At 40.4% G+C, this 24768-nt stretch overlaps 1 protein-coding gene across 1 annotated transcript in view; it reads left to right on the top strand.

Annotated features, from left to right (window-relative positions):
• The window catches only part of SORCS3 (sortilin related VPS10 domain containing receptor 3), a gene marked incomplete at both ends in the record, with an annotated part of 596464 nt that overhangs the window by 297117 nt on the left and 274579 nt on the right, over positions 1 to 24768 (top strand). The window contains one exon of the mRNA XM_080823492.1: positions 7245 to 7403. Within this exon, the coding sequence (XP_080679618.1) occupies positions 7245 to 7403 (159 nt within the window). The remainder of the gene's footprint in view (positions 1 to 7244; positions 7404 to 24768) is intronic.

Genomic DNA, 24768 nt, shown 5'->3' with positions numbered 1-24768 from the left:
TGTGTCAGAATCACCTTCCTTCGTAAGACTGAATAATAGCTCATTGTGTGTATTTGCCACATTTTGTTTATCCATTTCTCCATCAGTGAATCTTTGGCTATTGTGAATAATGCTTTTATGAACATGGTTGTACAAACACCTCTTTGAGACTCTGCTTTCAATTGTTTGGGGTATATATATCCAGAAGTGAAAATGTTGGTTTGCTTGAAATTCCATTTTTAATGTTTTGAGGAACTACCATACTATTTTCCATGGTAGCTGTACCATATTACATTCCCACCAAAAATGCACAAGGTTTCAGTTTCTCCACATCTTCACCAACACTTGCTGTTTTCAGGTTTTAGTTTTTATCTTTTTTGATCATGGCCATCCCAGTGGACATGAGGTGTGCTGTCTCGTTTGTGGTTTTTACTTGCATTTCCCTAATGATTACCGATGATGAATATGTTTTCATGTACTTTTTGGCCAATTTTTATATGTTTTTTGGGGAAAATGTCTATTCAAGTTCTTTGCCCTTTTTTTAAATCCAGTTTGTTTCATGTTATTGAGTTGTTGTTTCTGTGCTTTTTTCCGCCCGACAGGCCGCAGTGATTGTTGCTTTATTGGTGATGCTTATGTTAAATTCTGAAGGACAAGGAGAAACATGCTGAATACAATGGTTTAGGGTAGAAAGACAGGGAGTCTAATCTTGGCAAACTGAGCAGCATGGATAAATGGTAGTAGATGAAAGAGACATGTGTAGAAGCATAAATATGCATTGATGTTTATCTGTAAAATTTATATGTAGTTTACATATTTTTCTCAAAAGAGGATTTATACGCATATGTATATTTGTGTGTGTGTGCATGTGTGTGTGTGTATAGTGTATATATTATGATAAGGTTTCCAACAACAGTACTATTGACATTCCGTGTTGGGTAATTATTCATTGTGAGGTGATGTCCTATATATTGTAATGTGTTTAACAACATCTCTGGGCTTCATCACGAGATTTCAGTAACACCCTTGCCTGTTCCAGTTGGGGCATTTAAAATGTCTCTATACATTGCTAAATGTGCCCCTGGGGGCAGCAAGGCCTCCACTCCTATCCCAGTTGAGAACCACTGATACAAGAGATGTTAGATGGGTGGATGGATAGATAGATATACAGATGGGTGAGGGTGGTGGTGAATGCTGGTATATTGTTATATCATGATTAAAAGCCTTATCTATAACAGGCTCTATTTATGCATAAGTCAATACTCAACAACCTATCAATTATGTCAGTTGGTTTGGGGATCAGCTTAAAGAGCATCTTCTTATATTCTTTTGTGAGCTTGTATTGATATTATTGTTATTTCTTATTGAGCCCTAACTGTGCTAAGCATCTCCCATTAAGACTCAATTATACAGTAAATTATAGTATTTCTCCCTTTCTATTCAGAGTTCTTGCATTCTGTGACCATTTTCAAAGCATTGAACTACAGTTTATTCCTTTGCATTTCTGAGCTCTCTGGCAGAGTGAGAGACTGAGAAACCTTTAGCTTTCACCCATTTTATAGATGACAGAGCAGAGAGGATACAATTGACTAAAATAACATATTCCTCAATGGTTTTGGAAGACATGCCAAGCAACAAGAAAGGGTACATTGTAGAAAGGTTTGTGAGAAGGATTTTGACCTCTTCAAAATTAATTTTGACTGGTTTAGATACAAATAAACTTAACAGGCTTTTAAAAGCATAAGCTGGCTAAGCACAGCCCCTGCCTGATTCCTGAATTCCATGTATGACCTTTGCAATTTGCAAAACCCCATTAAAATTAGGGCCGCTGTTGTTCAACTTTCCAAGGAATCTCCTGCAAAAAAACTTACATGGTTTAAAAAAAAAATCCAAATGTTGGTAAACTCTAAAGCTTGTCCATTTCTAATCTGAGATACAGACAATTCACATACAGTAAACAGCCATATCCATAGAGACTGGTTGAATGAGGTTCTCACCACTAGCTCAGCGATGCCTTTAATTCCTTCAAGGGTTGGAATCTTCCTTTGAAGAGAGGAGAGTAGTCATTCAAAGTAACAAATACATTTAGCAAATTCACAATTACCTATTGATAGGTGTTCATGGTGGCAGTCTTTGATATATGCAAATAGAGTGCATTTTTCTTAAAATATAAGTAACAAATACATTTAGCAAATTCACAATTACCTATTGATAGGTGTTCATGGTGGCAGTCTTTGATATATGCAAATAGAGTGCATTTTTCTTAAAATATTCCCAGCAATGGGGCGCCTGGGTGGCTCAGTGGTTTAGGCCGCTGCCTTCGGCTCGGGTCATGATCTCGGGGTCCTGGGATCGAGTCCCGCATCGGGCTCTCTGCTTGGCGGGGAGCCTGCTTCCCTCTCTCACTCTCTCTGCCTGCCTCTCTGCCTACTTGTGATCTCTCTCTCTGTCGAATAAATAAATAAAATCTTTAAAAAAAAAAAAAAATATTCCCAGCAATGTAAAATGCATGTGAAATGTAGTTGTTTTTTTTTTCTCTTTTACCCTTTCATGGTTTTTCTAATTGTGTTAAAAAAAAAACACCACCACCAAAAAACAGCTACTAGGAGATCTGCTCTCTCATCCAACTCTTCAAATGGTACAATACAGTATCATTAACTTGGAGCATGGTTGTTGTACAGCAGCTCTCTAGAGCTTTATCATCTTGCACTTCTGCAACTCTGTTCACTGAACAGCAACTCCCCTTTCCTCCACCACCGATCCCTTTCATTTTTATCCACAAAGCTCAGGAATGATGGGAGCCAAGAGGGAGGCATATAATCCCCAAATTGCTTCAATTTGTCTCCAGCCTGCTTGGCATCGCTTCTGACTTCAGCTGTGCTCTTACCCAGGGTGATTTAAAGATAAAGGTTAATGTTTATTTAGCAGTTATGCATCTCTGCTAAGCTCTTTGAATCATTATCTCATTTAATCCTCTCAACAGCATTGTGAGTTAGATACAGTTATTATCTTCTATTTTAATAGGTGAGGTAAGAGACTTGGAAAAACTGAGTGATATCCTCACCTTCACACACAAAGTAGTAGATTGAGGATTGGAACTCAAACCCCCTGCCCCCAGAGCCTATAGCATTAGTAACTCTCCGAAACCGAATGTGAAACACCCTTTCCCCCTCCCAGTACACACATATACTCCCACTGCAGATCTTAATGTCAGGAAAAGCTGGATAAAGAATCAAAGCGAAAAGAAAGCAAAAGCAAAACAAAACAAAATCTCCAATGGAAATGCTTCCCCATTCACATGGTCCAAATCGCACAAATGCAGAACTCATGGACATCTAAAGGCATCGCTGTAGGTTTTATACTATATACATGGAACTAAATATAAGGGGCAAATGTTGTACATTTCTTTGTTTCAATAGAAACAAACTATCATAACTTCATAAGCATCACCTGCCTAGTTCATAAATTCAGTCCACAAACACATTTAATTTGGGTACAATTAAAAAAAAATCTAATTCTGCATGTTTAAAGGAAAGGTGTGAACCTCTCATGTTGGCAAATTCCTCACCACTACTTGTCTTGCCTTTTTCTCTTCATTCATTTACTTTACCTGCTTTGCCCTCTTATGCATTTGCATTTGAAATCTCTGCTTAATAGTAAAAATTGGGGTGGATATGGGATGGTTTTATTTACATATGTCCTATATTAATATACAATACCTGTATTTTACCTTAAGAACAACTTCTGGCAAGGTATTTGCTCTCATATTATATTTATCTTAACATTATGGTCCCCCCCCTTTTTTTTTTGGATTCCTACTTATTTAATTCTTCTTAGTCTCTAGGCCAGGGGTGGCTATGAATGAGAGGAGGAAAGAGGCTTTCTTGAAGCTGCCTTTTTTTTTTTTTTTTTTTTTTGTGGCTTTCTTTGAGGTGCTTAAGAAAAGGATGAAGCCATGCTTCTCTGACTTCTACTTGCCCCTTGGTAAAGACAGTAAAATGCTGTGGTTTCAAGGTCCAGGAAGTGTTAGGGTTAGGGGCAGGTGGTGGCATTTGGGCCATTCAGAGGAGATAGTAGGTGACTTGCTTTCCTCCCCTGGGCCTCAGTTTCCTTGTCTATAAAACACAACTGATGATAGTTCACCTGATCTGTGTTGAGGGTTCGATAAACTAGCTGGTGACTTGCCCAGCACAGATCGAAATCCAGAACATACGGGTTTCTGTTTCCCTTCATTTCATTCTTATCAGAAAGTGGCATTGAATACAGACACCGCCAGTGATATCAAAGTATATAAAAGGATTTCTGATGAGAATGTCAGAGAAAGGTTGCAATAAAAATGTGCTCTTGCCAACGGAAGCTCTCTAAACCCACCACGCAGTGTCAATATGCCTTATGTATGAATTCATTAATGTCTGCGTGTGTGCTACTATATGCGGCATCTGTGTATGTGGGAGTGTGTATTTTGTGTGGCACACATACACACGGCCTTTGTGTGTGGATAAATGTGCCTATGCAGGTGTGTGTGTGTGTGTGTGTGTGTGTGTACACGCACCTGGAAGGAAACTGCTGGGGAAGAGACTACATTACACTAGATACTTGATGGTACCCCTTATTCAGTATGTAGTCTCTCACGGTATATAAAATAAAGTCCATTTATGATGTTGGTCTTATCTTCTAATTAAAATCATAGGCATGAGGCTTCTTTATACCTGCATAAAATAAGCAGTTTAATTTCTCTGCACCAAGGGAAAAACGATTTCATTGCCTGTTATGTAGCCCATCAGCGCATGGTGGGAAGCAAGTCAGGGTGGTGATGAAAGCTTCATTCCTCCTCAGTGTGTGTGTCCTCTCCGACTTGGGGAGGAGCACAGATGCATCCCCTGAGGTGTTCTCGAGGGCAGTGGGGGTGCTTTTATCTGCTGTCCCTACCCCTTCACAGTCTCAAGGGGCGGGGGATGAAACTATTCTGTCTATGAAAAACCCATCTCAGAACATTTGCCCCCAATTATTCACATATGAATGAAAAAAATAATACTGCACCCATTCCTTAAAAATTTGCTAATAACTAGTAATAACTTATTTCAATGAAGCCAAAGCAAATATTTGAGAAAAAGAAAGTAAGCTTGTTTTGGAAGCTATAAAGGAGTAAAAGAGGAAAAGGACTACGAATCCTTGCAGTGAAAGGGATTGAATCTGTTTTAAAGCTTACTTTATAATAGTAATATATACTATGGGTAACATTTTAAAAATCCTGCTGTTTAATAATTTTATTTTATAAGGTATGGGAATGGTTTTTGACTTTATTTTGTACTTTGGGGCCTGTGGTTCCACCATGTGTAGAAGTAACCCTAATGACTGGTGGCAGTATAGCCAAAGGCAGGAAAAACTCTAAGAGGAAATAAACTCATTTGCTCATTCAGTCGCTCAGCAAACATGAGGAACTCGAAGAAGCTGGGTCTCACTGGATAATAAAGGTCAAAAGGGCAGTGGTGCTGATGAAGCCAGGACAAAAGTAAGGGGTAGAGTTTGTTAGGCTGTTTCAAGGATTTTAGAATATAGGAAGATCAATGATAAGCCATCTAATGCTTTTGTGTTGGGGATGTTGGAATAAGATTTGTTTTATAGGATAGCTGTTCTGGACACAGTGTGACAAAGTGGATTGAGGGGCAGGAAGGGACAGCACTGAGATTGACTAGGGATGTTTTACAGTAATACAGTGTAGAGATTATCACGTTTTGGACTATGGAAGTTACAATGGCAGGAAGAGAATGGATCTGATTTTAGAGCTAATTAGTAGGTAAAATACATGGGGTTCAAAGACTAAGTAATTTTCAGAGGTGAGTGGGAAAGTAGAGTCAAGGATGAATCTTGGGTTTTTGGTTTTATGTTGAATCATTTGTAGAAACACGAGCTGAACCAGGCAGGACATGGTGGAAGAGGGATAGGAGCGGGATCAGGTACATTGTGGGGCATGGTGAATTTGAGGTGTTTGTGGACTTCCAAATAGAAGAATCTGCCAGGAGGCTGGGTCTGAACGTAGAGGAGACCTGAGATCCAGATTGAGTTTTTGAGTCGTCCCCAGAAAGAGGTAATTAAAAAAGAAAGAAAGAAAGAAAAGCTTAGAAGAAGTCACTGAAGAACAGTGCGTTGGATAAAAGAAAAGAGGGTCTAAACTGATGGTTTAGCAATATTATGAGGAGATCCGAGAAGGATCAAAACAAATCTAAAGGAAGATAAGAGGAGGATGATGCTATGGAAGCCCCTATGCTGCAAGAAGGATGGAATTGCCGTTGGTATTAAAGACTGCCAGGATTTCAACTGTGGGAAAGGTCTGAGTGTCTAAGTTCTGTTGGATGAAATACTGGAAAGTCAGTCACATGTTTAGTGAGACCAATATCATTGAGGTACTATAAGTAGAAGCCAATCTGCACTGATGGGAGGGAGCTTTTAGGTAAATACTGAAAGGTCAATGATAATTATAGCGATCACTTGTAAGACTCTGTTATGCCAAGTACTCAAAGCCATTTTCAGATATCAAGATACTCAATTGTTGCTGTGGAAACTGAGGCTTCTAGAGTTAAGTAGGTTTCCAGGGTGACTTATGAACGGAGAAGCGTTGAGTTTGAGTCTCCTTCCTTGGATGCCAAAGCCTTTGTGCTACACCATTCTGTCCATTTGGCTTGGGAATGATGCACTTTTTGGAGCAGCAGTCTTTGCCCCAGGGGCCTCTGGGGATAAGGGCTTTGGAAAGTATGTAGAACAAAGGGATCATTGAAACCACTTAAGTCAATTCAATCACTCAAACAATTCATTCAGAAAGAACAAAACAGTGGGATAAGATGGGGATCCTTTTCAAGATTAAAGGGCAGTAAGAACAATAGTGTGATGAAGAGTGCCCTGGAGAACTGAGGGAGGGGGCGAGGGAAGGGGCTGTGTGATGGTCTCAAGGTCGGGGGACAGAGGACCCTAAGAATATGCTCCCAGTACTTAAAAGATGGACATCAACAATGAAAGTACCTATAAGATGGACATCACAACATGAAGCCTCATTTGTATGCAGACCTAACATGCATAATATTCCAGCTCCATTCAGCAACGAAGGACTAAATCAGGGAAAAAATGTCAATATTTCATATAGAGACCCACATACCCCTTTCTGTGCTGTGATATACAAGTACAGATGACTTTATATTTATGCTTCAATTTCTTGTATTTATCCTCTCATGCTAACTCCATCTGTATTTTCTCCCCTCTCCTTTCTTTAGATCATGCTTCTTAGTGATCCTGAAATGGAGAGCAGCATATTAATCAGCTCAGATGAGGGGGCCACCTACCAGAAATACCGGCTCACTTTCTACATCCAGAGTCTGCTCTTCCATCCCAAGCAGGAGGACTGGGTGCTGGCCTACAGTCTGGATCAGAAGGTGAGCACACACTGTTTTTATTCACATCTTGTCACCCAGGTACCACCTGGTGAAAAGCTCTTGTTTACCAAGTCCTAATTTTGGAGGGTATTCAGTGACGTTTCATCATTCCCACCGGGCTCCTTTGGTCCACGGCAATGAACTTTTCTTCCTGCTGTTTAGTATCAAAATATGCAGGCAGGTATATGTCACTTATTGGCGGTGCTGTTTATCATTTCATAGGCTTAAGATGGTTTCCTCTATAATTTTAGTCATTTGATCTGAATGACCCTGTGAAGCAAGTAGGAAATGTGTATTCATAGCAATTTTATAGTGATTGTAGTAAATGAAGGTGCAGAAGGGTTAAGGGGTCTGTTCAAGCCTGCCCAGCCAGTAGTTGGAAGAGCCAGAGCTGGAATGAATGTTGTCAGATTCCAAGTCTAGGAAGTATTCCCACATACCGCATTGAGTAAAATTTGAATATACCATTGTTCGTAGTTTAACAAAGGAAGGAGTCTCAAACATGTCCATTTTGTTGTTTTCTACCAGTACCTTTAAGATATAATGATCCAATAAGTCCTTCTCTTTGAGCTCAAGATCCATTTATCCAGTTGTGTACTTGACCTTGCCTCTTGTATATTTCCGAAGGCTCTTGATTCAAGGTTTTCCAAAAACAGACTTCTGCCCTCCCTTCAACAGAGCTGGTTCTCTTGCAGAGTTTCCTGGTATCCATTTGGTTGTATCCATTTGTATCCCTTTGGTTGCAAAAGTCCAAGACCAAGGAGGAATCCCTAACACTTCCTTGTTCCTAACCTAGCATCTGTAACCTATCATTCTGTCTCCATCTCTTAATTCCGTGGACTTCTGTTTCCACCACCACTCAAACATAGGTCATATCTGTCATTTGAGTAATGACCGGAGTCTCTTCCAGTGTGTTGGTACTATAACCTGGACGATCTGTTTCCCAAATGTAGATCTTCGGATCTCTGCATTTTTTCCTTGCTCACGGAAAAAAGAACACAGTCCTCTGTAGAATCTGCTAGGACCTCCTTAGCTGGTCCCTCCTCTGACTTGACTCACTTTTACCACTTTCCCTTGAATGGCCTTCTTTTAGTTCTTCTCCCCAGTTGCTTCCCTGGCTCCATTTCCTGGGCCTGGAATCTTCTTCCCTGAAGGCACCTTCGTTGCTGTCAGATCTCAGATCTAATATCAATTCCTCAGGATGTCTTCCCTATAGTCCCTGACAAAGTTCAGTGCTGGATGGTGTGGTGCCATCCACTTCCCCTTCAGAGGGTGTGTCATGCATGGGATTTGACGTTAACTTACGTGATCTTCAAATTATCTGTGCTTCTCCCCAGACTACAAGCTCCAGGAGGGCAGGACCAGGTCTGGTTTTGCTCTGACGTAGCACTGGTACTAGCACAGTGCCTGGTACTGGATAGGTGCTCAGTAAGTATTTGTGAGGTGAACGCATTAGTGGAGGAGTGCAGAAGTGCTATGGCCACGAGCCCGGTCAACTTGTACTTAAGGAAAGGGACTTTAGATTATTCTTCTTTGTATTTTCTTAGTAGAGAACCTTAGTACAAACTATTATGTAATCATGTTCAGAAATCAATCATGGAAAGAAAATAGATAATTCTAAGCACTGCCGTGTGTAGGGATATCCACAGATTAATCTTAATTGAAATAGCTTTGCTGCTTCTCTCTTAAATCCTGAGACAGTGGCTCTTCAGTATGTATTTGAATATGTGATTGCAAGTGTGTATGTGTGTGTGTGTATGAGAGAGAGACAGAGAGACAGAGAGAGAGAGAGAGATGTCAGCACCTTTAAACAATAATTTCACCATAACCTTTATATCTCTCATTAATGGAGCCTCATGGTGGGTGCCAGGTGCTTAATGCAATCCCCTGAGGACAGCCACATGACATTTGCAGAGCACAAGCCATTGCAAATACATTTCTTTCATGGCATCAAGTGGATATTGTATGAAAGACTTAGCCAAATGTCAGGTAGTCTGTGAGTTTGGATGTTTTCGTATTGCTATGAATTTTGAAGCTACATTGAAAAAAATAAATTTGGGGGCTATTGTTAAAGGCTGGATGGTAATTTATGGAGATGACACTCAGAAGTCCTAAAATATGTTCTTATTATTACAGAGACAAGCTAGATTAGACATGTCATGCCAAGAGGTTGATAAACCAAGTGCAGTATGCTTTGGGTGTATCTAGAAGGAATATTCCTTTCCCCCATCTCCATAGCACTGAGAACATCTGGGACATTGCTCATGAAGTAGTCTTGTGGGTATAACGCTTTCAAAATACTTTCAGGCTTGGTGGCTGCTTTTTTACATAGTAAAAATATTTGGAAATGTGGCAGTGGGTGTTGATGGATTTTCCTAATCACACTGCACATTTCTGGATGTATTATTCCTTAGGTACTCTTTCTTGTTGACATCTTTTGCATAAAGTGGCTGAATGTTCTTCAGGCCCATAAAGTTTCTAACTGGTGCCCTGCCATTCTTTTAAATAAATGGTGTGAGGAGGCAGACGATGCCCCTGGCAACATTTGCAGAGTTGGCATAAAACACCTAGCCTCCATCGTCCAGGGTTTAAAAGAGTTTTTCTTTATTTTGGAATAATTTATTGGTTTAGAGTCAAGGAGAGGGATGTTATGCAGCAGCGGATGGAGAGTTGAGATTGATACACCAATGTCTTATTTGAGACTGGAACCTTCTCTGATGTGCATGCATTGAGGCAGCTGGTTTCTTCTAGAGAAAATGAAGTGTTAGTAGGAAGGTAAGTGCAGCATCAAAGGGAGATGTTTGTGGTGAGGAGTGAATCGATGTTTCCATTATTGTGCCTTTGATGAAATGCACTAGCAATTTCTTTAGAATCGGTAAGGCTATCTCCTTATGTTGTATGTATTACAAAAGACCTAATTGAATGATATTTTAAAGGGACAATATCCACTTGCTTTACCTTCCAGATTTCTACCTCAAAGCTGCAGGAGACTTGCCAGGAGATCTCACTGGGTAAAGGCACTGCTGGAGAATTAAGGAAATACCTTCTGCATAGAACAAAATTGTAGCTAGAAATTGAGACATGCACATAACATTGTGTTAGTTGAGATGCTGGATGGCAGGTTGTGAGTCAACTAGGAAACATGGCTACCTTGTACTGGTCAAGATCAGGTTCGGGGAAATCACCCAAGCCTCCCAATCTCCAAAACTGCAAAGAGGTGGGGAGGTAGAGACAAATGCACCTTGCACATGACCCTTTGGAGGGCCATGGTTCTCCACCTTTGATGTGTCATAATATAACAAAGTTCTTCTTTTTTTTTTTTTTAAGGTCTTATTTATTTATTTATTTGACAGAGAGAGAGAGAGAGAGAGAGAGCGAGAGAGAGAGCAAGCGAGCGCACAAGCAGGGGGAGTGGCAGGCAGAGGGAAAGGCAGAAACAGGCTCCACGCTGAGCAGGGAGCCCAATGTGGGGCTAGATCCCAGGACCCTGGGATCATGACCTGAGGTGAAAGCAGATGCTTAACCAACTGAGCCACCCAGGCATCCCTAGCAAAGTTATTCTGTTTCCTGTTCAACTTGACCTGGGCTTTTGACCAAGTCCTTCATTCTGGCCATCCTAGGAACTTCCCAATACCTGCTAATTCCTGTGCCAGCTCCTCTTCCATCCTACAGATTCTGTTGGCACTTTGCATTTTAGTATAAAGGAGCTCAGTACTTACTAAAGACGAGAAATTCTTTCTTGGCTATATGAATCTTTGGAAATGCTTTATGAGAATCTTTGCAAAACAACCGGCAAAAGTAAAAGGTTATGGTTGATCAAAATGGAATAATAAAAGAAAAGCTACTCCTCTCCTCTCCTTTCCTCTCCTCTCCTCTCTAAATCAAAGTCCTAGACCGTCTTTGGAGGGCTGTGTATTTAGTTATTTAAGAGGCAGGATTCTCTTTTGTTTCCATCAGGCTATGGCCTCACTGATGACTGAAACTACACTGTGATGTTTTGGATTAGCTGGAGGGCTCAATAATATTATTCCAACTGAGATTTTTTAAAGACTTTGAGATTGGTTTTGAGGATGTTTACAGTCCTCTAAATGGATAGGTGTTGTTCTCATTGCTGTAGAAAGCTGGATTTTTAAACATTCTTCATTTTGACAAGAGACTTGGTGTAGTTTTTTGTTTTTCTCCTCTTCTTCTTTTTTCTTTTTTTAAAAGTGGGTACATGCTCATGTATTCATGGATACATCCATCCTGGCACAGGGAGGGGCCTTCCACAGGAGACAGTGTTGAAAACAGCTATTTTTCTGCAGGAGAGGTGGAGTTACAAAACTCTCTATTATCATTTATCTTCTTGGCAAAATGAAACTTTAACAGATAAAACTGGCTTTGGAGATCAGAGATGAGGAATTCCATGGGATTTCAGACTGTTGTTTTTCAGAGACTTCTGGGCTAGACTGGTCTAGGATTAACAATATTTTCAATGTAAGAGCCACTTCCTGAAACACTAGCACCCGTAAAGAAGGGTTGCTCTTGTAGAAGTTGGGTGGAGTGGGCTACTATGTGTGTTTTTCTGTCAGTTCGTTTTGTTTTGGTTTTGATCACCTGCTACCAGCAAGTTTAATAGTAGCTGACAGACTGACAAGCAGGTTAAGGAGCTGATGCAGTTTTGGGCATGGTCACTGGCCAAACAGAGTCCACAGCTGAGGAGGTGATGGTGGTTCCATGTAGGCTTTGCTGGCTGGACCCCATCTGGGTCCTACATGAACAGGGCACTGGTGAATTAGAGTATCTGGAGTGTGTAGGACCTGAAAATTCCAAAGGAAGTTTAAACCCGTACTTCGGGAATGCTGGATACTGATGATGCTGTTCCTTTCATTTGTATTCTCTGGTAAACCCTCAGATTAGAAATGTAATTGTATTCAGAGCTCCAGGATTAGCAGGTGATGACAACATTCCTCAGGAACCATTGGCAGAGACACGCTTTATATCTCCCCACCTGGTGGGGATAAAGCTGCTGGGGATTAACTAGGGATGGTTTTGAAGCGTATCCTCCATAGAATGAGAGTACTACTGAAGGGCACCTTCTGTTTAAAGAAAAACATTGCAGTTTCATTAGGTCCCTTCCATGCCTATAAAACCATTTGTGTATCATTGAAGAGAAAGAAAATCCAGAGCCCCACTCACCTATGGCAAGCTGACCGGGCTCTTGAAGAGATCTCGTGGGTACAGTGGGGGTGTGCTGTCTCCATCACCATAGAAACACCGGTTTCCATGAGGCCACTTTCATGGAGGTAAGAACAGACACAGTAGGCCAAGAATAGCCCTATTTCTTATTAAGGAGGTGGGGCGACCTCTGGGTTATTCAGATATGACCATTAATCTGTCTGAGCTGGGTTCTGAGTGACAAAACTAGTGGAATGTACAGTAGTAACTTGCATTCAGTGAGGGTTGTGCAGTAAAAATCTCTCCCCGTGGCAACTTGGCTCATGAGAACATTAGCTCAAAGGAACAACCGTCAACACAGTTATGGATCTGGTGGCCTTTGTCTTCCCAAACCTGCTTCTCTGTATCATGTCCCGGAGTTTCAGTGCTCTACCTCGACCTTCTAGGTGTCCATTTTGGTAAACTGACACATTTCTGTCAGAGAAAAGAATATTTGCTAGAATAATTAATGGATGATGCAGCATATATGTGTATTAGCTGGGGTATTCATGACCTTTTCTCAACACCTTTCCCAAAGCAATTAGGCTCTCATGGTAGAAGTTCCACCAAGATGGTATTTTGGGGAAGGAGGTGGACTGCAGCTTATAGGTGGGAAGGACGTGGAGCAGCTTCACAGCCCTCTCTGCCTTCGTACACCCATTTCCTGTATGGAGTGACCGTGTCTTTACACATGTCCTGATCCTTTGTGTCCACACTGCTGCCTGTTGTCCCCAGTTCCGAGCCTGTGTTTCCAGTTTTTCTGTTGGACTCAGGACTTCTGCTTGTCCCTTACTAGACAAGCCTCTCTAGACTTCGGAACCTGTCTACCTGACCTGACTGTACCTTCCATACTGCCTCCATAGTCTGCCTCCATTTTGGCCACTCACCTTGGTATGACACTTCCTGATCATTTAAGTCAGGGTCAGTCTCCAGACCTTTGAAGGCAAGGTATAACATACATATAGGAAAGTACACATTGATGTGTACACTTGATGAATTTTCATAAACTGAATTCTCCTATCCTATGAAACTAACAACCTGATTAAAGGAGCATGTGACTGGCTTCCCAGAATCCTCTTGTGCACTGTGCAGTCATTATCCTCCACTCTCGGGGGGCCGCTATTAGTCAGGGTCATTTTTTTAAAGATTTATTTATTTACTTGAGTGAGAGAGAGAATGAGCAGGGGGAGGATCAGAGGAAGAGGGAGAGAGAGAATCCTCAAGCATACTCCCCTCTGAATACAAAGCATGACCTCAGCTGAAATTAAGAGTCAGATGTGTAACCGACTGAGCCCCCTAGGTACCCCTGTGGATGTCTCCTGATACACCTTGTGGAGATGTCTTCCAGGAAGGCAGAGTCACTTGCATGACCATCAAAACTATGTCAGAATATGGGTTTTGCCTCAATTTTGCCAAAATGATATTCTCCTTATGGCACAGAAAGGAACACATTTTTGAAAACGAAACCTGTGAAATTAATATCAAAGGGGCATTTTTTGAAAGTTTCCTTATGAATGCTCTGGATGAATTGGGCTTACTCAACATCATTGGATTATTGTCTTTGGTTCAATCTAATTCTCTAAAGTTAATATTTTTGAAATTCTCCTTCTCTGTCAATTTCCCTCACCTGCCGTCTCCTAATCTTTCTTCTAAGGAATTCATCTTTGTATTTTCCTTCACCAGTTTAGCCAGAAATCAGCTGCATGACATTACAAATGATGCTGACTGGGGCAAAATACACACAGGGGCCTGGCTGGCTGAGTGGATTAAGTGTCCGACTCTTGATTTTGGTTCAGGTCACGATCTCAGAGTTGTGCCATCGAGCCCTTCGACGCTCCTCGTTCAGCTGGGAGTCGACTGCTGGAGATTCTCTCTCCTTCTCCCTCTGACCCTCCCCCCACCTGGCACATGCTCGTGCTCTCTCTCTCTCTCTCTCAAATAAATAAATAAATCTTTAAAAAAAAGGAGATCTACATTTCATAACTTCGATCCAGTGATTCATTAACTCCAGTTCTGAGGCTCTACCACGAAAATCATACCAAATACCACAAAGTTTTAGGTAAGATGATGTTTATCACAGTCATTCATAGTGGGAAAAAATGCTTTGAATCTTACTGAATGCCTAACAATAAGAGACTTTAAATCATGGTCTATACATGCCAGAATGCTATGCAGCCATCAAAATGGTGGTTATGATGACCATGTAGCAACATGAATACACATTAGCTCCTATTTGATACATATATATCTCATATTACATTGGATAATATATATACATACATATATATTCATTCTTGAGATATGTTAAGTAGTACTATTTATTTTTTTAAGATTTTTTATTTATTTATTTGACAGAGATCACAAGTAGGCAGAGACGCAGGCAGAGAGAGAGAGAGGAGGAAGCAGGCTCCCTGCTGAGCAGAGAGCCTGATGCGGGGCTTGATCCCAGGACCCCGAGATCATGACCTGAGCCAAAGGCAGAGGCTTAACCCACTGAGCCACCCAGGCGCCCCTAAGTAGTACTATTTAAATACAGATGTGCAAATAATAAAGTAAGAGAAAGGGAAGAAGAAAGGAAGGAAGCAAAGAAGGAGGGAAGGAGAAAAACTTTAAAAGGAATGGAATTTGGATTATTCCCAAGTATTTCCTGTGTTCTCTTCAGATGATGGAATTATGTTTATTTTTTTCCCCATACCATTTGTTTTCTAAATTTTCTATTATTTCATTAAATTAATTTTATAATGGAAAAAATTCTGAAAAATAATGTACTTTAAATAGCTTACGTTCAGTCCTAGTTATAGGGTAGTGCTCTTAAAAAACATTTTAGGTGTGAATAAGATCACTTTAGGTAAAACTGTCTCAAATCATTATTTAAATACCTTTTTAAGAGGCAGTGTGGAGCAGAGGGAAGTTGCCCTGAACTCGGAATACACTGAGTCTAAGATTTCTCTTTTCTTCAGCTTCACTTTTCACTCTGGACCCTTTTAAACTGTGAAGCTCTAGGAATTATGTTTTCTCTCCTCACAAAAAGTGCACTCTTGTTGGATAGAACCTCCATCTGTGTTATTTACAACTCAGCGATAGATACAGGTTTTATTATTTAGAAGCATCCACTATAGATAAATGTTAAGGAAGTGATTCATTCTGGTAGTTTTTCGGATGAATTTTGTGACTATACCCCAAAATTGAATTAGTATTTGGTTATTTGATTTGACAGCTGTAATGGAAACACATACTCTGGAGGCAAGGGGTGGAGTCATACACGGTGAATTAGGTCTGTGCTGAGTAACTCTGACACGCCCGTGTTACGTTATTCAGTGCTGGACACGTAGGTGCTTCTCAGAAAGGGAGGCCTGTGTCTTTAAATATCTCCTCTGCATGGGGCAGTGACAAGTGCTTTTATGTACATTATTATATTGAATTCTTATAGGGTCTGCAGGGTGGATAGTATTATTTCCAAGTTACAGGTGAGCATATGACTCTTGAGAGCAATGTTAACTTGCCCAAGGTCATATAGCCAGTGAGGGGCCTGGCCTGCTCTCTATCCTAGGCTTTGTTGAGATCCCCCACTACGACTCACCACCACACCTCATTCTCCCTAGTGGGTAGACAGACTCACCACCACATCTGGGCAGAAACACGTATGGGCCACTTCACACTGAATCCCCGTTATTACAGCCCCAGAAAGCGCTGTAATAACGAGACAACAAAGTCAGCTATGCCAAGACTCGACCTTCGGATGAATCCAGTGGTTCTTCTATCACATCCCTCAGCTGATGGCACTTTGCAGGATGAGACCTTGAGGCCGGAAGAACATCAAACTGCTTACTGATGTTAGGCCATAGGACTAATTAATTCTGCCTTCAGCAGAAAAAATAAACAACAAGGCAGTTGTGTTTCTTTTTCAGGTTTTGTCCATTTTTACTCTCTTTGCCCATCAATTTATTCTAACACGTGAGTTAATATGTAGATTAAACCAAAGAGTTTGCCATTTAAATAGGTAATACTATGATTTGAAGTTTTTTAAGGAAGTTTATGGAGACAACATCTTTAATATGGTAATGAAGATAGAAGTTGAAATCATTTAACTTCATTTACAAATCATGAATATGTATTATGCTTTAAATGAAAAGAAGGGCTAAAACAGATATAGTGTTTGTTCAATTTACTAAAGAGAAGACAATTTGTCAAGATTTTTTTCCCCAAAATTCAAGCAATATGCAAATGTAGGAAAATCAGACCCCCATGTTAATTCCATGGCATGATGAATATTTTTATAATCCTAATTAGTACCAGTCATTTAGTCTAGCAATTTCCCCCAATCTAGCCAATTTGAAATTAAAATAGATGCCTTGATTACAAAACTCATTAGCACAGAAGCACCCTTCTCACTAACCAGTTCATTTAAAATGCACAAACTGAATGAAGTGTGGAACACTTGTGTTGTCAATTGGCATAAGTGAAGTGAGTCTTAATTGGAAGCATTGTGAAGTATTTGTATTGCTGCATGTTTCATTGCAGTATAATATATCATTCATTAAATGTAACAAAAGCAACTTTTAAATGGTTTAATTAAGCGGAGTTGGTGCACTTGGTAATTTTTATAAAGTCGAATGTCACAATTGTTTGCATTTGAAGTCCTGATGGGTATTAATGTCAGGAAGACGAAGTCTGACTCTACATTCATCACTCCGATTATGTGAAGAATGGCAGGTTTAATGTGAGAGGAGAAAATTAAATTCTAGAACATTGACTTCTTACTTAAAAGTACCCACATGCCTATTGTTGTCATGCACGTGGCTGTGGAAACTCCCAAAAGTGCCTGATTTCTGGCTGGGGTTGGAGAAGGAGGGCCGAGGTTTAAGAGTGAAATGGAAGGCGCAAATAACAGTTGAAGATTATTCTTTTTGTCATTTCTTTTTTAATTTTCTTTTTTAATCAAGGGAGGAAGTAGTAGGTGGAGAGAAACTCTACCCAATATATTTTCATCTACTCAAAAGAGCAATAGGGATGTGTGGCAGTGCAGATTGACGTTCTGTCTAAGCCAAATGTGGTGGGAGGGGGAGAGGTGGGGGGAACTGGCTCCAGACCAGGGAAATGCTGGAAATGGGGACTCCACAGAAGTCCTGAGCTGGAGCCAGATAACAAGGAGTTTGAGGCTGCTTTTTGCGTAGAAGTTTACGGAATGAGTTGCCATAATGGCAGTCCTGGATGCATCAGGTATAAGACAAGCACAGACGCCACTGCTCTATTGATATTTATTCTCCGTGTATTCCCTATGTCAGCTGTTAGCTCATGTTTATGGACTATTTCAACCCCACATCAATGGGGATGCAAAACTCAGCCATGTCATTGGTCTAATCTAATTTTAACAGACACTGTTGATGTCCTGCCCACATGCATTTGGTATTTCCACTGACATCTGACTGCTAGGATTTGCATTCTTTGCTGGAAGCCTGTCTCCAGACCCTCTAGAGGCTACCCCACTCCTCTGCACGTTACGTGGCGGAAGGGCCAGGGAACCAACATGTGGGAGTGGGCCTCAACCAGTGACCAACAGAATTTGGTGTATAGATCCTCTTGTTCCCTCACTTTTCCTGTGGGACAACTCTGAGCCAAGTGTTCTACACTTTTTTTTTTTTCCCCCAGAATTTCCCACTGCACGTAAGCCTTGGTTGCCCAGAGAGTTAGCTGGCTTTATAATATACTATGTATTGACTGCCTTCCATGGCTTGGGTAATTTCTCTACTCCCATATTGTCTCCCAAATTAATGACTTAATACTTGGGTCACTGACTGCCCCCGGGGGAACTAGAACCAACTATGCCAAGTTTTGTGATTAGGTGATGGTAGCTGAAGAATTTGGGAGTCAAGTATTGTAGCCCATAGGTTTCCACTTAGGAAATTCCCTTCAAAATTTCTGCATCCCTGATCTCTCTTCTGTCATGCCACCCTCTGGTGAGGAAAACCAGAAGCTGAATGATGCCCCCTCCCCCAATGAGCTCCACTTCTCAATGCCCAGAACGTTTCCCGACAGGGCAGGAGGACTGGGCAGATGTGATTAAGTTAAAGACCTTGAGATGGAGAGAGAATCCTGGATTACCCAGGTGAGCCCAGTGTAATCACAAGGTTTCTTGTAAGAGGAGGTCAGAAAAGGAAGAGTCAGAGAAATATGACAGTGGAAACGAAGTTGGACTGATGCTCTTTAAAGATGGGCCGTGATGGGACGCCTGGGTGGCTCGGCCAGTTAAGCAGCTGTCTTCTGCTCAGGTCATGATTCCAGGGTCCTGGGATCGATTCCCTCATTGGGCTCCTTGCTCAGTGGGGAACCTGCTTCTCCATCTGCCTACAGCGTCACCTGGTTATGTGCATTCTCTCTCTCTTTTTCTCTCTGACAAATAAACAAAATCTTAAAAAAAAAAAAAAAAAGATCATGCTGTGAGGGCAGGGAATGCAGATGGTCTCTGGAAGCTGGAAAAGACAAGGAAGTGGATTCTACCCTGGAGCCTCCAAAAGGAATTGCAGCCACATGGATACCTTGATTTTAACCTGAGACTGATTTCAGATTTCTGACTTCCAGAAAATAAATTATAATTTATATCCTATAAATTCTGTTTATATTTATAAATTAAATTTATATTCTGTAAATTATAAAAAAATAGTAAGTATGTGTTGTCTTCAGTCACTAGTTTTGTGGTAATTTGTTATAGCAGTGATAGGAAGCTGATACCCTCACTGACCCTTCCCATAGCCTCAGTAAGTCTTCTGTCCTGCAGCAGACAAAATCCTCAGCTTGTCTGTACCTGCTTCTTGGATGCCCAGGTGTCCACAGACCCAGACTCAGGCCATTCAGGCTATACTTTGACTCCTATCTACATTGACCCATGAAGTCCTGAAGTAAGAAGAGATCCTCCTGAGAGGAATTCTGGTGGGGAAAACAAACAAACAAACAAAGTTCTTTCTCTTGTCACATATTGTATTATTTTGCTACACCTATTATTCTGCTTTGCCTTCATGAGTATCATAGGCTAGGTGGATTAAACAATAGAAATATAAGGTCTCATGGTTCTGGAAGCTAGAAGTCTGAGATCAAGGTGTCAGCAGGATTGGTTTCTTCTGAGGTCTCTCTCCTTGGCTTATGGATGGCTATCTTCTTCCTGCTTCTTCACATGGTCTTCCCTCTGTGTGTATCTATGTCCTGGTCTTCTCTTCTTATAAGGAGACCAGTCATAGTGTATTAGGGCCCACCCTAACAACCTCTTTCTAAGTTAACTAACTCTTTAAATGGCCTGTCTCCAAATACAGTCACATCCTAAGGTACTGGGGTAAGGACTTGGACATAAGGATTTGGAGGGAACACGGTCCACCTATAACATATACACATGTCAAGGTTGGTGAGTGATGGATGTCTTATTGAGCTTTGGGTCTCTGCTGTCCTGTGTGAGGGGAGAGTGGGAGTCCCTTCCTGCTTTGTAGCCTGAAATGTTCCTGAGACATGTGGAATGGAGCCAACCACCAGGAAGGATTTTCAATGGTGGGGAGGGGGGTAATGAAGTGAGGGTTGGCCTTACCCCTAAGATAAAAATTACAGCCACATGAGAAGTCCTGAGACTGGTCAGGAAGGTTTCAAACTGGTCTTTGGGCTTAACTCTTGATAAAGTTAGGAAATCATAAAGGGCACAACAGAAAAGATGGTGCCCAGGCCAAGGAGACCACTGAGAAGAACTTTGAGGAAACAGAGTCTGAAAGAAGTCTGAGATGGAAACTTATCCTTTAGAATCATGGCTATGTGCTTGTATAATCTAGATTTGTTTAGTTTGGTTTTATTTTGGTATTTTATTTTTATTCTTTCTTTGCACTTGAAAATGTCAGTAGATCTCAGATGTGCCAGAAGTTACAGAAAGAGGTTTGGTTGACCTTAATGTGTTACAGATCTTCCTCTTCCTCCTCCTCCTCCTCCTCCTCTTCCTTCCTCTCCTCCACCACCTTCTCCTCCTCCTCCTTTTTCATCTTCTTTTTTGAGTATAGTTGACACGTGACATTACATTAGTTTCAGGTATACAACTTAGTGATTTGACAAGTTTATATATTATGCCATGTTCATCACAAGTGTAGCTACCATCTGTCCCATTACATGGCTATCACAGTATCATTGACTATATTCCTTATGCTGTGCCTTTATTTCTGTGACCTACTCATTTTCTAACTGGAGACCTGTATGCCCCTCTCTCCTTCACCCATTTTACCCAACTTCATACCCTTCCTCCCTTCTGGCAACCATCAGTTTGTTCTTAAAATCGATTGTTAACTTCCTTGCAGTTTGGAGGGTAAATTTAGCTCAGCACATAGACCATCAAAGTTTGGATCCTGTTTAACTTCCTACCCCTCTTTCCTTAACTCATGCCACAGGGCCCTCCTGTTTCACACCAGAATACCTTGGCACATGTGCTTCCCTTTCTTCATCTAGCTAGTCCTAAAACTCAGTGCAAATATGACTTTCCAGAGAAAGCTTTCCCTGGCCAACATTGTCTGTGGAAACATAACTAAACTTACCAAATTTTTGAGAAAAATCTGGAAAGAAACTCTTCATTTCAGCATATGGAAAGCTTTTTATGTTTTTACATAAGTACCTAAGAGATGGAGGGACTAATTTTTTCTTGGTGTTTACAACATGCAGTGATCTTAAATTGTCCCCAGACAAGAGATAAATAGGACTTGGATTAAGGTAATCATTGTGGGGTTGAAAAGAAAGGGGACAAATGATACAGTGATTTGAAAATAGAAGCAGACTTTGTGACTGCATAAAGTCACAGGGAGGAAGAGTGCCTGATGACTCTGACCATGACAAGAGCCAAAAGGACACCATTGATCTGATAGTCTGATTGCCTGAAAAAAAAAGTCTAAAGCTGAGGGCTGTGCCCACAGCATGTTTCATTCCTGACAAAGGAGATGCCTGTTTCTCAAAGCACAGGGTGGTAGAGGGGAAGCCCCGGTAGGCATGGCTGCCAAGGTATGCCATGGAGACGATATTGACCTTCCTTTGTGGTCGCTTTTCCCGTTAGCTGCTTTCTGACATTTTGCCCCAGTGCCTCCCTTGGCTGCTCAGAGTGCCAGAGGCAGCAGCTAGCACTGTAGCTGTCTAAGTTATTGAAACAAGGTTCTTTAAAATGGAGACTTTTTAATTTAAAGTGCTTGGTAGAGATACCAGAGGTTGTAATCTAGACGCTTTGTAATAGGCAGCTGGGGAATGAGCTAGGGAAAAAAGATATATTAACTTTCCTTTCTTCAAATACTGTTGTACTAATATTGAACTTGAATGTTTTCATAATTAAGATGTGGGAAGGTGGCTGAGGAATGCACTTTCCCATGTCTATCAGTCCTGGATGGTTTCTGAAAAACCTTCTAGCCCAGAGGCTCCAACCCCCAAAGGGAGTTTTCGAGTTTCACCGGTAGCTCATTACTTGTGATATAATCTGTCTACCCTAAAGTTTATACGGTCTCTTTCCCTTTTTTGATGCTGACAATACCAGTTTAATCATCAGGTAAAAAGCTGATATTCTTTGTGTAATCTCCACGGGAGGTATCACACCATTAGTCATTAAAAGTCACTGAAATTATGCCACAATGTTTGTCTTTTTTTCCTTCCTGGTAACTTACTAACAGAGACCAGAGTATAAAAAACCCCAACAGATCCCTGTTTCAAAATACTGAAAAAAACTTTTTTTCAAGTGAAAAAATAAGATAAATGAGAAAATGAAATGCATAGAGAGCAAAAACCATTTATTTGCCTTTAAGTGTATGCCATTGAAGGTTATCAACAACCTGCTCTTTATCACACAGATACCAGGTCAAGGATATTACATTCTCCACATATTTATTAAGAACTTACTTGGTGCCAGGACCTAGGGATTCAGTAGTGAAAGGTACTGATACTAGCTCTGCAGTCACGGAAGGAGAAACATTGATCAAGTAAGTAATTGGTGGCAGTTCTGACAATTGTTACAAAATGGAAGTATTGATTGTTACAAGAGCATATATTGGGGGAAGATCTGACCTAGCCTCAGAAATGTTTGACATTATTGCTGTACTCAAAGAGTTAAGATATTCTTTTGAAGTAAACATTTTTAAGTGCTCATAAGCAATATTTAAAATAAAGCTAAGACCACTGTAAGAGCTGCCTTCAGATTTCTTTTTCTTTTCTTTACTTTTTTTTTTCTTTTTAAAGAGAGAGGGTGATGGGGAGGGGCAGAGGGAGAGGGAGAGAGAGAATCTTGAGCAGACTCCATGCCCAGCCTGGAGCCCAACACAAGGCTCAATCTCACGACCCTGAGATCATGACCTGAGCTGAAATCGAGAGTTGGATGCTCAACCCACTGAGCCATCCAGGCACCCCTAGATGCCTTCAGATTTCTGTAAAAACTTTATCTAGGTACAATGATATTCAGTAACCACACTAATTAAAGTGTACGCACTGGACGAGTTTTGACATGGATATACCCACCCAGCCATAACTACAGTCAAGAAAATGAGCATACCCATCACCCAACCCCACTCCAGAGTTTCCTTGTGCCCCTTCATAATTCCTTCCTCCCACCCTTCTTCATTACCTCACTGCCACCATAGTCCCAGTTGGGGATTTGCTCACAGTCATGATAGAATAGTTTCCATTCTGTAGCATTTCTGTAAAAGGAGTCATATAGTATATACTCAATTTTTTGCATGGATTTTTTTCTCTTATCGCTATTTTGAGACTCATTCATGTTGCTGTGTGTATGTGTATTTATTTATTTGCTGGGTAACATTCCATTTTATGGGTATATCAACATTGGTTTACTTACTAGCCCACAAATGGACATTCGCTGTGAATCTAGGTTTTGGCTATTACAAATAAAGCTGCTGTGACCATTCCTGGGCAAGTATTTCTATGGCTAAATATGCTCTGATTTCTGCTGGGCAAATGCCAAGTGGTGAAATGACTGAGTCATATGGTAGATATAGCTCCCAATTTTTATGAAAATGGCAAACTCTATTCCAAAGTGGTTGTACCATTTTACACTCCACGAAGAATAAATGCAGTGTGCAGGTGCTCCACATCCCTATTAACACTCATTATGGTCTGTCTTCTCAATTTTAGCCTAGATTCTAATGAGCGGGCAGTTGTATCTCACAACTTTCATTCTCTTAGTAAGTCAGCTGTTGTGAGCATCTTTTCATGTGCTTGAATACAATCTCTATACTTTCTTTGGTGAAGTCTCTGGGCAAATATTTTGCCCAATGAAATTTTTTTTTGAAAAAAATTGTTCTTGTGTTATTATTGAGTGTTGAAAGCTCTTCTACATTCTGGATAAAAAGTCCTTTATCATATATGTGTTGCAGCTATTTTCTCTACTATCATAGCTTGTCTTTTAATTCTCTTAACAGTGTCTTTCTATGAAGAGAAGTTTGTAATTTTGATGAAGTGTAATTTGTCAGTTGTTTATTTTTGGGTCATGCTTTTAGTGTCATATCTAAGAAATCTTTGTCTAAGTCAAGGTGACAGGGATTTTTTTTTTCTTCTCATTTCTACAAGTTTTGTAGTTTTATGTCTTATATTAACAACTATGATCTATTCTGAGTTAAATTTGTATATGGTGTGAGGTATGAGATAAAGTTTATTATTATTGCATATCTCCATTGAGTTGCATTTTCACTTTTGTCAGAAATCAATTGTCCATATACATGTAGGTATTTTCCTGGACTCTGTTCTATTCCATTCATCTAATATTCTGTCTTGACATTAATAGTACATTATCTTGATTATCATAGTTTTATTAAAGTCTTGATGTCCAGGAGTGTACATCTTCCCAGTTTTTCTTTATGGAAGTTCTCCTCATCATTTTAGGTATTTTGCATTTTCATATGAATTTAAGAATTAGCTTGTCAATTTCTACCCTCAGAAAAACCTTCTGGAATTTTTATTGAGATTACATCAAGTCAATAAATCATTCAGAGGACAATGGACATTTTACAAATGTTGAGTCTTCTAATTCATGGCCACATTATAGCTCTCCATGTATTTAGGTTTCCTTTAATTTACCTCAGTGATATTTTATAGTTTTTAGTTTCTAGATCTCATACCTCTTTTGCCAGACCTGTCCCTAAACATTATAATAAATGTGATTTGAAAAAAA

This window comes from Martes martes (genome assembly GCF_963455335.1).
Source record: "Martes martes genome assembly, chromosome: 14".
In the NCBI taxonomy this organism is placed as follows: domain Eukaryota; kingdom Metazoa; phylum Chordata; class Mammalia; order Carnivora; family Mustelidae; genus Martes; species Martes martes.
This window is presented reverse-complemented; position numbering and strand designations above follow the sequence as displayed.